At 44.8% G+C, this 15066-nt stretch overlaps 1 protein-coding gene across 1 annotated transcript in view; it reads left to right on the forward strand.

Moving 5' to 3' along the window:
* SEMA3D (semaphorin 3D) overlaps window positions 1–15066 on the forward strand; it is a 188887-nt gene that overhangs the window by 36626 nt on the left and 137195 nt on the right. Inside the window, exon 2 of the mRNA XM_006032351.3 lies at window positions 2207–2392. Within this exon, the coding sequence (XP_006032413.2) occupies window positions 2227–2392 (166 nt within the window). The 5' untranslated portion in view covers window positions 2207–2226. The remainder of the gene's footprint in view (window positions 1–2206; window positions 2393–15066) is intronic.

The raw sequence follows: 15066 nt of genomic DNA on the forward strand, positions 1-15066 counted from the left end.
GGATTTGTTCTTAAGCACTTTGATCAGGGCCTTGACTAGGGTAACCAGAAACATAAAACCAAAAGGAGATGCATCCTGGTCTTAATCTTACAGTGTAAATTGAGTGATGTTCCTGTTTCCCCCGCTTCCCTCCCAACCCCTTCTCCACACAACCACCATTTTGCTTTAGGACATCTCACAAAAGCAAGTGCAGATGCTTAACATCGAAGAGCGGCAGGGACCAGGACAGTTCTTCGTTCTCTCTGATAAAAACTCATTTGCTCTTTTACTAGTCCTTACTGATTCGGTTATATTGAACAGTGTGATTACTGTTCATTTAAACCCAGACCCCTGATTGATTTAACAGATGCCATGGGAGGTGCAAGGGCATTTCCTGGGGGATTAATGACCAGTTAGCTGGTCCGAAGTACATTAACCTGAGCTAGTTATTCATCTCCTTGAAGAGCCTTGTATTGGAGGCGGGCTTGTATTAGATCAATCGTAACCTAAAAATAAATGTGGAAATCTGGCCAGATTGCAGTGTGTCCAGCATGGGACGTGGCTGGCTCAGATTCATAGAACAGCTGCGTCAAGTGTAAACTAAGTTCCTTGTGTCAGGCATTAATGCAAATGGCTTTCCAGAGTCAGAGTGCAGATAAAACAAAGGAGGAAGATTTCTTCTGGCCAGAAAACTCTGACATGCCAGGCTTCTGCCAAAAGCTCCAAATCAGTGCTGGCTCTGTGGCTACAAATCAGTTGAAGTCAGTGAGTCTGCAAGTTAATGCTGCGTCCTACCTGTGGCCCTAGATCTTGATTCCACTCTTCTGTCAGGGAGCTGAGCCCCCACTCTGGTAGAGTATTTATTGGCTCTGACTTCCCAGTCATCAGTCCTTGTAATCTTTGTCGACCCTACTTAATCTCTTCTTTAGGATTACAACTTTTACTTTCCAAATATGGAGAAAGCCAGGGCATCTATTCGCAATCCTTCTTTTTTCTTTTTTTTTTTTTCTTTAGTTATTTTTTAGGTAAATTTAGGTACTGACTGGCAATAGGATCATGATTCTTGGGGACAGAAAAGCTTATTGTACTGGGACGGGAAAGATACACCAGGCAAGTAGATACTTGAGGTGAAATCCTTTCTCTACCCATTCATGCTTTTACCATAGTCCCAGTTGCTTTCCACTGGGTAAAAGTGTAGGAGCAATGTAAAGGGGCTCCAAAGGCATATCAGTGGGTGCATCTACATGTGAACTTTACTGCGGAGCTGTCTAATTAGCTGGGCAGTAAAGCATTACAATCTACACATGTGCTTATATTAGGGTGCAGTAAACTAACTCTGCTGTAGGATAGTACTGTTCGAGACAAATACTATCCTACAGGGAAGTAGTTGTCAGGGGTGGGCAATTATTTCGGGTGGAGGGCCGCTTACTGAGTTTTGGCAAGCCATTGAGGCCCACGTGACAGGCAGCCGGGGGCAGATAAATATTAATTTTCTTAATTTGGGGGGAGGGCCCGCGGACCGGATAGAATGGCCTGGTGGGCTGCATCCGGCCCCCGGGCCGCATTTTGCCCAGCTCTGAGTTACATGCACTGAAGTGCATGTATAGACAGTGACTGGGACTGGCTGGGGTACAAGGATGCTGCGTGGGGGCTGCCTGCCAGCTAGCCTCGTACTGTAGCACCCTCATGCACCAGCCAGCCCCTCTGCAGTGCATGAGTCAGTGTGGAGCGGCCCCAGGCTGCAGGCTGCTCCTCTCCTGGGTCCTCTGTCAGCCAGGGCTGCTCCAACCCAGGTCAATATGCTGCAGTCCCAGGCGCACATGTAAATGCAGCACCCAGGAGTAATAAATTCTGCCATAAATTGCACTGCAGTTGATTGCTATGTGCTAATTGCTGTTAATTGCTATGTGCTAGATGTGTGGTAACTTGGCAAACGCTATCTTTTTTTTATGATGGACTATTTTTAATGGATGTTCTATTAATTAAATTTGTATTTGACTATTAGCTTAACTTTGTTTAGAAAGCTCACATATTTTTACTCTCTCTCCAAATGTACCAGAATGATTTTATGCAAACAGATTTACAGCATTCGGAGGGAAAAAATCCCTAATGGCAAGCATGGTTACAGTTTAAACTCCTCTCTAAAATTAAGTCTGCCTTGTCTTCATGAACATGAGTTGTGTGATGATGCAAAAGACATACAGTTGTTTTTCTTTTTTGTTTCCAGATTGAATTTGGATTTCCTGAATGAAAGGCTTTTACCAGATTTCAAAACAAGATTGTGGAGAGAAGAGCAGAATGAGAGCTTCCCAAGCATCACATGCCTCCTGCTTCTTATCCTTGCTAATGCTATTCCTTCCAGTCACTGGAACTTCAAAACAAAATATCCCAAGACTTAAGCTTTCCTATAAAGGTAAACTCTTCAGAAAAGCTTTTAGTTCTGCCATTTATATTTTGGTTGGGTGCTGCCAGCAGTTCATTTTTGTTACGTATTAAACAACGAAATGGAACCCAGTTGTCCCCATTGTTTCTAAAGATACAAAGATAGAAATTCTGCTGGGGGAAAGACGCCTTAAACCACCTTCCTTTTTTAGGGGGTTGACTGCTAAAGGAAAGTTTCTCTGATTAATTTTTGAAGGGGCATAGTTTATAACTCTCCATAAGAACGGCAAAATAATTGTTGAACTTTGACTTGCTTTTTCCTTAAAACTAAAATGGCATTTATGAAAAACTGCAAGCAAATCACTGGGAAGGGAATTAGATGAATTGAGTCCTTGTGAAAAGCAAGAAAACAATTCCCGTACTTTCAAATACTTTCATGCAGTCTAACTAAATGTTTCCCTCTGGCTGCTGTTTCATAGCATGTCTTATTGTTTGATACCCTCTTTTCATTAAAGTTTGGGTAAAAGGTCAAGTACAATTTTCTGAAAAGTAGTTATGAACAAAATTATATTTTAGAGTTTTTTGATTGTGTGGCAGCTTATTTCCATATGAAATATGTTCAATTTATATAAATATATAGATGTTGGATTTTTATAGCTAGTGGTTGCACATTTTCATATCCTGGCTTTTTTCACTGATTTTTTTCAGACATTTAGCACACACTAAACATATTTTAGATCAGACAATATAGCAGTCATGCAACTCATCAATTTGTCTTCAATTTCTGTCACTGATAGCAACCATAAGAACGATGAATTTAACATAGAAATGCATTAAAATGTTTTGTGAGTATGATCATCTGATATGTGGCCTGTTGTTGCTCCTTATGCACAGAATACTTGCAGAGTTTAGCAAGATCATCCCATTAATATTCACAACTTTACCTGATGATATCTTAGGTAGAATAACAATTCTATAGTTAGTTGTTTTAAAATCATGTCAGCGCCCTGTACTTAGGGGAAGTGATTCTGCATTCAATCACATTGACAAAATCCTTTCTCAGCATGTAACCGATGGTAGATTTAGGTTCATGAGGATCTACAATGATGAGAGACCATAAAACCATCATTAGAGAGTCCAGCGTGTTTACTGTAAGCCATAACATGTACAAAGATTTATTGAATAAGTATTGTTTTATATGAAATGCTGTTTACAAGTTTCTCTTTGGCATTCCTTGCATTTGTATGCATGCGCATATACGCGCATTTGTATCTCTGTACATCCATTTATAGGAGTGTGCAAGAGACAGAGTTTAACAGTTTGTGTGTAATTTGAGGAAATACAGTCATTTAAGCCAACAAACAAACTAAAAGATCCAACACTGAGTTATGGATATTAATAGGAAGAAAGCTCTGCTTATATTCAAACTTTTCTTTCAGTGCCCCACTGGATTTTAAGCAGTGCCCTAAAGTTAAATATTGCCTCTGAAGAAGGTGTTTGCTGTGGGATTGAGCATCCTGATTAATGAATTCCTCTGTATTTCAAAGATAGCCAACTACCTGCAAAATTATAATGGACACAGTTGGTGGATAGGAGAAAAGATAAAAGATCATCAAGGTCAGCATAGGAAAAAAAATATTTACTGGAATATTATTTTAAAATAGTGAAAGAGATTTGCTAGGAGTGGTATGGAAAATGTCTGACTCATTCTTAAAAAAAGACAATGCACAGATGATTGATATGGAAGTCCTACACCAAACTTTTATTAGCATCTTCATAAAACTTTGGGTTTGGTCAGCGGGATAGGTTTTATTCAAGCTCACCCGCCAAACCCTGCAGGAAAAACAACACAGAGGGGGAGAGAGACAGAGAGATAAGCTAACATGCAATTCCAAATTCAGAGAGTTGGGCAGAGACAGATGAGGCAGGCGTGTAATTAAGAATACTGATTGCTGTGTTTACTCTTCCTTTTAATGTAGAAGAAAAGAGTGAAACAAAATTAAAAATAAGCAAAGAAAAGAAGCCATTATTTAAAAGTTTCTGAGTTTCTAAGGCTTCTGGATAGTAAAGGAGAGAGATGAAGAATAGAGGAATGATACTCATCCAATGCACCAAATGCCCTGATGGAAGATATGTAGGAGAGACCAGACAACAACTGCGCACCAGAATGAACGCACACCGGAAATCCATCAAAGACAGAAACACCCAATTACCGGTGGGGGCACATTTCTCACAGGAGGGCCACTCTCTCTCCAATCTCTCAGTCCTGATCCTCAAGGGAAATTTACACAACACATCCCAGAGACGAGCCTCTGAGCTCCATTTCATCAACCTGCTGGATACTAGAGATCAGGGACTAAACATAGACATTGGATTTTTAATACATTATAATCTGCCTGGCAACTGACTCCCCAGCCCAGCCCAGCCCAGCCCAGCCCCTGGCTTCTTTACTTTTCATTCCATCCAGGAAGAGCACACACCAACTGCTGCAGCTTCCTGAGCCTGACAAAGGGTTTTTGAACCCGAAAGCTTGCTTAATAACTATTCTCCAACCATTTGGGTTGGTCTAATAAAAGATATCAAATTCACCCAAGGAACCTTGTCTGCCACTCATCCTTCATGCACTCAGTGTACACCTGTAATCTTCATACCACCCAATAGAATTAAATGGGTTGCATCAGTTGCTTATGACTTTTGAGTTTAGTTTCTAAGACTATGAAGTAACTTTGTAACCCATTTGTAGGAATGTCAGACAGTTGGGTCACCAGTTGCGTGTGCAAGAAAAACTGGGCTGGTTCCTATAATTCAGAGGGCACCATTTGTCAACTGATTATTATATTTACTCAAATCTAGAATGAGTCGCCCCCCCCCTCCCCTCCCCAGCCCATTCAGTATGAGAAGGGAGGGGACCCTTGTCTTTAGATTTGAGTGTGAACCAGGCAGGCAGTTGCTGCAGGTCCAGTTGGGGCAGGGTGGCACATGCATCAGGATCGGGATGCATGGAGAGGGGGGAGTATGAGGGAAGGGGGGGTCACAGTGCAGGGGATGGCATGGAGGGAAGGGGTGCATGGTGCTGGGGGGAGCACAGGGGAGGATGTGCAAGTGAGGGGGGTGCAGGGAAGGAGGCACGCAGTGCAGGGAGAGTGCATGGGAAAGGGTGTGCAGTGCTGTGGGTAGCATGGGGAAGGGTGCATGGTGCAGGAGAAACATGGAGGACATTGCAGCAGGGGGCATGTGGGGGAAAGGATGCACTAAGTGAGGAGAGGACAGAGAAAGGGTCCACAGTTTAGGGAGAAGCATGGGGGAAAGGAGCACACAGAGCCAGGGGAAAGTGAGGATAAGGTGTAGAGAGCAGTAAGGGGAGCTGCTGCAGCTCTAGCCCTGACCCCAGTCCATGCTGAAGCCTGAAGCCAAAAGCTTTGCTACTGACTGGCCTAGCCACATACTCTGTGCCCCCAGCACAGGCAGAGGCAGAGCAACTGCAAAGGAAAGTGGCAGGGGAGAGGATGTGGGAAAAGGGAAACAAGGGTCATGGGGCAGGCTGCCTGCCTCCTAACCACAGCTTTCCCTGCCGCTGCTTTCCTTCTGCAGTGGTGTGGGATATAAATTGAGGCCTCTCCAATAACTAGACTCTAGACACGGAAAATTATAAATCTGTTTTATTTCCCATGTCTAGAATCTAATAAATTGGGGAGAAGGGTCATATTAAATTTGAAGTCACGTTGGATTTGGGTAAATATGGTCATTTTGAAGATATACAGATACTTGTGATGGTAGTTAAACAATCCTTATGTGTTCAAACATTCATTTCCATGAGATAATTTTGGTATCCCTGCTTTATAGTGACTCTTCAGTAAGTGATCTAGTTTCCATTTTGGGTGGAAAATATAGTGACACCTACAATTAAAGGTACCTGACATTTGCCATGACAAGACCATGTGTTCATTTGCTTATACATTGACCAAATCTTTACTCTTTAGACTGAAATTTGACATAATACACGTTCTACCAACACTTTGAAATTGTTATTCTTTTCAGCTTAACCAGCTGTTTCACCAGTAGTCTTAAACCCATTTCATTGAAAAGTTTCTAGTCCCTCAATTTTGAAATATGACAGAAAACCTGTATTGTTCCTTTTTGGAAAACACCTACATTTTAAAGAGTCCTTGAAAAACTGCTGTTCGTGCAGTTAAATTCTGTAAAGATTAGATCTTTAATGGATGTGCTCAGCCTTTCTTCATCGTTTCATCCAGTCTCTTGCTAGGACAGAGCATGTTCATACTCATATTGCAACTGAGCATACAGTATTTTGGGACTGTGAATCCTGAGCAGGACTTTCCCTAGAATTACTGTCCCTGAGAAATGTAAACTGCTGGACTGTTGGGCATAGGAACTGAAAGCAGGGAAACTATTTGTTATGTATTTTGAAGGCCTTCCTTCTGGGAAAAGGAAGAGGAAGCCACTTGCTAGTAATATAGAGGGGTGAGGAAGGTGCCAGGGAATGGGAGAAGAATAATACACTGTAATGAGATACAGAAGATATTAAAGAAGCCAAAGCATGGAGGAAGAAGGGAGAGGGTTATGTTACTTTAAACTGAGACCATACTAAGGGCACTTGAAACACAAGTGTCCCCATATTAAAACTCATCAACTCAGGGGTGGGCGACATATGGCCTGTGGGCCAGATTCAGCCCACTAAATGGTTCTATGTGGCCCATGGCTGCTTTTCTGAGGGAGGAGAATCATGTCCAGCCCATGGCTGCCCTGCTTGCTCTTTTCCCTTCCCTGTGCCATAGCCGCCTGCAGCAGCAGTAGCAGCTCCAGTAGCCAGGCAGCCGCTCCCTGCCCTGCTGCCCACCGGTGGTCCAAGGCAGGGGGTGTTGGGCTCCTGGCCAGCGAGGATATCTGTGCACAACTCAGACCCTGCAGCCATTCACAGACCAAACAGCCCTGCCCCTGGCAAGAGTCAAAGCTCAGGTATGGCGAGGGTGGGGGTGCGGGGGGGGAACAGGAACAACAGGTTATCTGGGTCTTGCCATGCCGATCCAGGCGCTAGTAGGGGCTCAGATGCTGCTAACTAGGGGTGTGCAAAATGGGCCATATTAGATTTGTGTTCAGATTCGGCCTGAATCGGGGACAGCAATTTGATTAGTTGATTCGGATTACTATCCTCGATTCGATTCGGCCAAATCTGAATCTGAAGATTTGGTGCTGATTTGGAGAATCAGCGATTCGGCCATAAACAGCTTTAAATGATTTTTTTTTAATGTACCTTTGAGGTACCAGATGTAGCTTGCAAACACTGCAATGGTGGGGCAGATGGAGTGTCCCATAGGAGCACAGGGGGGTCCTCCGCGTGCTCGGCGGCAAACCTGGAAGTGGACCTGGAAGTACTTCCAGTCCACTTCTGGGTCCAGCGCCAGGAGTTCCTCCCCCCCCACCTCCCAGCTCAACAGTCAGCCATGGGAGGACCCTGGGTGCCCCCTCAGACCCAGGAGGCACCAGTCGCTGGGCTGGGGGAGTGTGGGGGGGCCCCCAGTGTGTTCCCCAGTGGAACCGGAAGTGGATCAGAAGTGCTTCTGGTTCACTTCTGGGTCTGCTGCTGAGCATGCTGGGGAGCCCCCCCATGCTCTTGTGGGACACTCCATCCACCCCAGCATCGCAGCATTCACACGCTGCCTGGTACCTTGAGGTATGTAGAAAAAACATTTAAGGCTGTGTCTATGTCCAAATTGTCAAATCTTTCTGAATCTCTCCAAATCGATTTGGAGGGTTCCGATTCAATCCAGAGAGATTAAAGGGTCCTCTGATTGAATTCAGATTCAGAGATTCGGCCACCAAATCGGGCTGAATCTCCACTGAATCGAATCAGGGACTGAAGCTTTGCACAGCCCTACTGCTAGTGCAGTGTTGTGCTGTGTTCCTGTGCACCACTTTGGGTTATGCCATGTGGACACAGCTGGAGTGGCTGACATAGCTCCTGCCTGACCCTGAGTCCCTAGCATGTGGCTGGGTTGGGCAGGAGACACTCTAGCTGCACCCATGTGGCCCAAAAATTGGCATGTGAGAACACTGTGCAGCACTGGCCTAGCTCAGCCACGTGCCAGGGGCTCAGGGCAGGGGGAGGAGGTGCAGGGAGAACAGGGAAACGCAGCATGGCACCAGCCTAGCTGGGTCTACGGCTCCCAGCCCCCTTCTTCCTTCACCCCCCTCCCTTGCCCCGAGTCCCCAGCACACGGCTGGGCTGGGCCAGGCCAGTGCTGTGCAGTGTTCCTCCAGCCCAAATAACTGCCCACCCCTGCATCAACTTACGTTAAGTGCCCTCTGAGCATCTCAAAGTTATACCACTTCAGGTGAGGGTAAACTCTGGGCCATGCTACCTAGCTCATGTTAGTTCAGTCTGCTCCAGAGATAAAATGGGCAATTTACAGTCCTTGAGCACCCCAGGATGCACCACTCCAAGCCATCTTCTCCCTGCTTCTGACCAGGGATAGAGCCCAGGTGCACTGGCTCCTAGCCGTACCCCTGCTTGTCAACCCTCTAGTGATAAATCAGGGCTGAGAGGCAAGAAATTGTATTAATTCTTAACTTAAAATGTGACTGCTCACAGCATGTTCTAACTTTAACATCACTTAACATCCACAGATGTAATATGGTCTAAGTGTAATGTATAACTTCACACTGAAGAGAGAGAGGAGCATAGGAGCTAGTGGATGAGTGCAGTAGACAGGCAGACAGGGTGGAGGACAGGCTGGGACACAGGGAAAGATAGACCTATAACTGCAAGAGCGCACTTTCTTCAAGAGCTTTCAGTGAAAACCAACAATTGATACGTACCAGTCCTCTGCTGTCAACAAATCTGACCATGTCTCTCATCCTCCCTGTATGTTGTCCAGGTAGAAGAGGACAATTTCCTATTGCTGGCAGTCATTTAGCTAGCAACTGTGTCAGATATGGATGCTAAAAGCCTCTAGTCCTTCTAGTGAACAGTGGCTATGTGTATATGTACTTGGTGATAGAATTTATTTCTTCTTTTTGTTAAAAAATCGGTGGTATTGTCCACCCAGCAACTGAGAAGGGGGAAAAAAACCAAAAAACACAATTAGGGTTGCAAACTCAATGATTATGATACATTAATTATATGATCTCATACTATTTTCTGCATGTCCCGAGTCTCATTAAGTGAATACATAGTAGTTGAATATTTCTTTTTTATCTTTCTCATTCAAGGTTTGGCTCCAGGCCATTAGTACTGCATCCTGTTCACGCTCTGTACTAAGTACCAAACTATGAATGTCCTCAGGTGTGTTTATAGGGTGCTCTCTTTACAGTATCTGAGTGGCTTAGAAATTTATTCTCTAAACACTACTGTAAGGCTAGTTGAGGCATTATTATTTCCATGTTATAGCTGGAAAACTAAGAGATTAAGGGAGAATATTGTTAAAAGTGATTGCTAATTTATGCGCCTCCTTTGAGGCACGTATGACCTGATTCTGGAGGGTACTTACGAGTTTAACATCCCTTTAATGGCTTGAAAACACAGTTATGATTGTTCTCAGGTGCACTTATGAACACTGAGCACTTCTGCTAATGTGGCCCTAGACGTCTTGGTTTTACATTAAAGGCTTTTTGTAGCAGACAGGGATAAAACGTAAATCTCCAGGGTGGCATTCAACTTCCTTAACCATGACACCATCCTTTCTCTTATTTTAAACCCTGATCTTACTCACTACACATTTTTCAATGTCTGCAACAAATAAGGCAAAGTTCCAATATATAACAGACTATATCATTCCACAGAGGTCCTGTTGAAAACAGAGTATATGACTATATAATTAAAAACTGTCTCATGCATATGCAGAAGAAAGTTGAATTAACATTACACAGGAGATTTTAGTGCTGGTATTGATTAACTTTTGAGTGCTTGATTTCTGCAAGCTTCATCTTCTTTTTACATAGGCTTTTTGCTTGAATATATTTTGTTTAGGCAGTGAGTTGTTGGTGCATCAATAGCAGCAGCTACTTAGTATGCCCAGTCTTGGTATTTTTATAAACCAGTTTTCAACTCATGGCATTTGCCTTTGTATTTCAGAGAAGAGTATCAGGGCTCCTATGTATTTGCCCCTATTAAAGACGGCTCTGGAGGTACCTTAACTAATTCCAGTTGAAAAGAAATAGAGTTTTCAGCAGCTTTTCCCACCTCTTGTCACATGAGGATCCTGCTGTGTGAATGAAGATGCCATGTGCCTAGTAGTGGCCTGTTCCCACTGTCACTGAAGTGAGTAGGAGTTTTGCTGTTGACAACATTCGGCGCAGGACTTCGTTCCCAGTTGTTCACATTTTTATGCAGCTTTATGAGAGGGAATTGAGGTGCGCAGTTCTTTGTATATTGTAGGATAACAAGTAAATCATCAGTCCTGAATAGGACTTAGTCTTGTTTTGTAAGCTTTTAGCTCTGTATGAACAAGAGTGAAGTTTCTTGACAAGAAGAGCAATCCATTCTTGTGCACATAGCCAACAAAGAAGGTGGGGGGTGTCATGGGTACTTTTGAAAATGTTACTGAGAGACAATACTGTAGTTTCTTTATTTTAATTAGTTTAATAATAATGGTTTTAAAGTATCTTGTAAAAATATCTTTGCAAGTTGCCAAGTTCATTGCCTTTCAGTTAATACTATATCAATTGAAAAGATGATTAACTCTTACTCTGCATACTTGGCTGTGCTACATCTGTCAAGTTGGCTTCTCTCCAGGCCACGTGCCATTTAGTTACACCTGTAATATTCAGTGGCAGCAGCACAGCTCCCTTATCATGGTTTAAGCTCTTACTGACATCTTTATAATCAAAACATCATCAGCAAGGGGTTGCAGAGGTGTAGCTGGCTGTAACTTAGTAAACTGATGATATATAAGAAGGGACAGAACTGAGCTCACACTCTTGCACCTGTGTTGGCAGGGCAGGATTAGAAGGAAGAAAGAGGTAAAAATATACTTAAGTGGCAGGTCCACGGATATGACTGTAACTATAGGCAGGGAACCAGCAAATGAGTCAGAGCATCATTTTACACAATCGTTTCTTCAAAAAATGCTTTAGTCACCCTTGCAGAGGAAAGTGGAGATGAGAAATTCAAGATAAATGCAAAGTGTTACAGCTGTGGTTTGCAGTGTTTCCATTTGGTATAGGGTCCTCAAGAACAGATGCAGTTCCATGAAAAAATGAGCAGAACATCTGTGACATCCTCAGCTTAGGGGTCCTAATTATGGACATTGTGTAGCCCTTATGCAGGCTTTTTCATAACCACTGTCTTTTGCTCTGAAAGCAGTTAACATGAAAACTTGAGTCAACACTATGTGAATGTGGGCAGTCAAAGATGTCCTGTGTAGAAAGATCATTGTGAAGTCAAATGCATTGAATCAACCTGTTTTTCACTTGGGTTTCCTGAAAAGTTTTAGTAATTAGAAAACTAACACATTTCTTACCAAGATCCATGCCTTCCTCCCCCACCCCCTTCTCTAACCATTGAACTTGAAGGTCAGCTCTGGCTATATGCTGTATTTTCTGTCTTTATAATTATAACATATATTTATGTTCTGTAGGGCAGCCTCCGCTCAGTGACATCAACAGTTTACATAGCAGCTGAACTAAGAATAACCTTAAAGAACTGACCCATATCAACCTCATAACAGTGTAAACAGCTTGTAGCTCACAACAGTTTTCTCTTTTCATAATCTTAAAAGGGCCCCAATTGGATGAGAAAACATCTTCTGTCCAGAAGATACCATGCAGTAATGCTTAATGTTCCCTTGATTAAATCTCTGAAGATGACAGAGGAAATGAACAAGACTTGGGATAAAGGGTTGGACTGTTTAAAGTGGAGGAGGAGAAAGCACAAAGAGACACATTTCTAAAAAGAGTAGAATGAGGGATAAAATGGGATCAGTGGCAGCATTTTAGGGTGGGGTTCTCAAAAGTGTGCGCTTAACTAAAGTATTTTAGTCAGTGGTAACATTCCAGTTAGTTTCTATGTGAACAAAGACCGGTGCTGAATACCGTAGGGTAGCAGGTGAACTATTTACAAGGAGTTAAAAGGGATGGGGAATCACCATGCATCAGCCACTCAGTGTAACTAATACTCCAAGATTCTGGTAGATGAATGATATCTAAGAACTCAGGAATGCAAGCTGCACTGGTTTAGCTTCCATTTACTATAGGGTAGACGTGGCCAAACTGTGGCTCACAAGCCATTTGCAGCTTGCTGGCGCAGTACTTGTGGCTCTTCCACTTCTCCCGGGACTGCTGGCTCAGACACTGGGCTGCTGGGTAGGGGGCTGCAACCACACCATTTACCCCAGGGTGTGCTCCCTGCGGGGAAAGCTGGAGTGGCTTGACACTGCAGCAGTGGTGGGGTGGTCACCTCCAGGTTGCTCAGCACACACCCCCCACTTCTCCCCTCCTTCTCCAGCTCTTGAACTTCTGTGGAGGATCGGATGTGGCTCCCAGGGTCAGTAACTCTGGCCACCCCTGCTACAGGTTGATATAACAGCGAACCCTTGCCCTATTACTGGAGAGTGGCATGGCCCCTTTAAGGACAGGGTTTTCGTAGCACAGGCACAGGCAACTAGCAGAGTGGGGGTTAAGGAACAGCCCTGTGGGCAAGTCAGCTGACAGGGAGGTCACATGACCAGAAAGGGGCAGGGCTTTAGCACTATATAAGTCAGAGCCAGAGCAGAGAGTTAGACTTGGGAAGCAGCAGGTTGAGGAGGCCTTGCTGTAAGATGGATGCTACTGATGACTGCCTAGCAGGGAGCTTTGGGAATTCAACCCAAGGGACCTCATTATGGGCCTGGAAGAAGTGTAGTACACAGCCAGTGGGCTGGGTGTTTGTGTTGCTGCCAGAAGGCTTAAATTTGTGTTTGGGTTTCAACTGATGGTTTGGGTGGAACTAGAAAGGGGTGGCTTTGAGGTCCCATGAGTGCCCAAGTGGCACTTGATTTCTTTGAGCCCTGTGGGGGGCCCAGCTCAAGGCACAGATAGGGGCCAGGGGAGCCTGGAGCCTAAGAAAGGGCAGAGATAGCCCAGGAAGGGACAGAGTTTGGGGCTAGAAGGCCTGGGGCACAAGAAGGACCAGGATATTCCAGAGAGTGGCAGAGCACAGAGCCAGAGGGTCCAGAGCCCAAGAAGGGCACGGATAGCCCAGAATAGGGCAGATCTTGAGTGCCAGAGGGCCTGGAGCTCGAGAAGGGCTGAGACAGCCCAGAGATGGGCAGAACATGGGGCCAGAGGGCCTAAAGCTAGAGTGGGGCAAAGATAAAGACCCCAGAGGGCAAGGTAAGGGTCTGGAACCCAGAAGCCCAGTCTAGAATAATGGGCCTTGGCTAAGGGACCAGCTAGAGTAGAGGAGCAGAAGCTGGGAAGGCCAAGATCCCAGTAAGGGAGTAAAGGCCTGAGGGGGACTGGTGGCTTTGAAGGACAAGTGTCCCAGCTGAGTGATGATACATAACATCTGCGAGGCATGGGCATGATTATAGGGGTGGTCGGAGGTCACAAGTCAAGCCCTTAAGGCAAGCAAGGTTGGGAGAGTCGGTCACTGAGGAAGAAGGAGCACATTTGGCTCACCAATATCAGAGGGCAGCCTCTCCTTCATAACATTTCCATCAAGATATGGCAGGAAAAAAAGCAAGACGAGATCTTGAGAGACAGGAAAGAGAGCACCTGGCAGGGATGAACCAGTCTGTATGGAGCATCACAATGGTTCTAACCTGTTACGTGGGAGTACATGTACTTACCATGAAGAAGTGGACTTGTGGTAATTCGCCTACACAACGGCCTCATGGAAAGTAGTTCATCTGCCCATAACCTAAGTCTCACCAAACACTAATGTTAGGATCTGATCCTGTCCAGTTGATACCAGTGGATGTTTAAGCATTGATGCCAGTGGGTACAGAATTGGACTGAGCATGAGGTATTACTTTGGTAACCCATGTCTGGCAGTGGTTCTCAACTTTTTTTGAATCAGGGCATTCCTCTTCAACTTCTCTGAAGGTGGCAGCATGCCCTGTTGAGAATCACTTGCACTGCCTCAGCTGACGGCAGTGGGTCTCAACTGGCTTTCACAGTCAGGTAAAAATGCCTCGTGTACAGCCAGACCAGAAGGGCTGTGGTATACACACACTCTTTTACTTCATTAGTAATCTCTGATAAGCCTAAAGCAGACAGGAGAGATGACTTGTGATGGTTTGTGATGCCAGGTGAACCCTGACTGGCATCTCCTGAAAAGAGACAGGCGCAGAGTGTGGGGTGGGTTGTGGACCTGGAAGGTGTCTGGCACAAGCAGGCTCTCCAGCCTGCTTAGGCTTATCAAAGAGTACTGATGAAACAGGAGAAGGTGCATATATTGCAGCCTTTCCTGGTGCACAGGGCACTTATCTGACTGCTGTGGTGGTGGCAGTGGTGGCTCCTGTACTGCAGCACCACAGAGGGCACCTCAGTTGAGACCCATGGGTGTGCCAGTCTGCTGGCGCTCCTGGAAGAGGGCAGGGGAGTGGAATGTACTGCAGCAATTTTACCAAATACTTGCTCAGATGTGTCTGTAATCTTCATGTGTCTGTAAAGTGGCACAAATGGATACAAGGACAAAAATCATCTAAGAAGTCAGCAGCTAGCTGTATATTTGAGGCTTCCTCTACTGCCAGGCCAGAGGGGGGG

The sequence above is a fragment of the Alligator sinensis genome, unplaced genomic scaffold (genome assembly GCF_000455745.1).
Source record: "Alligator sinensis unplaced genomic scaffold, ASM45574v1 scaffold1347_1, whole genome shotgun sequence".
In the NCBI taxonomy this organism is placed as follows: Eukaryota; Metazoa; Chordata; order Crocodylia; family Alligatoridae; genus Alligator; species Alligator sinensis.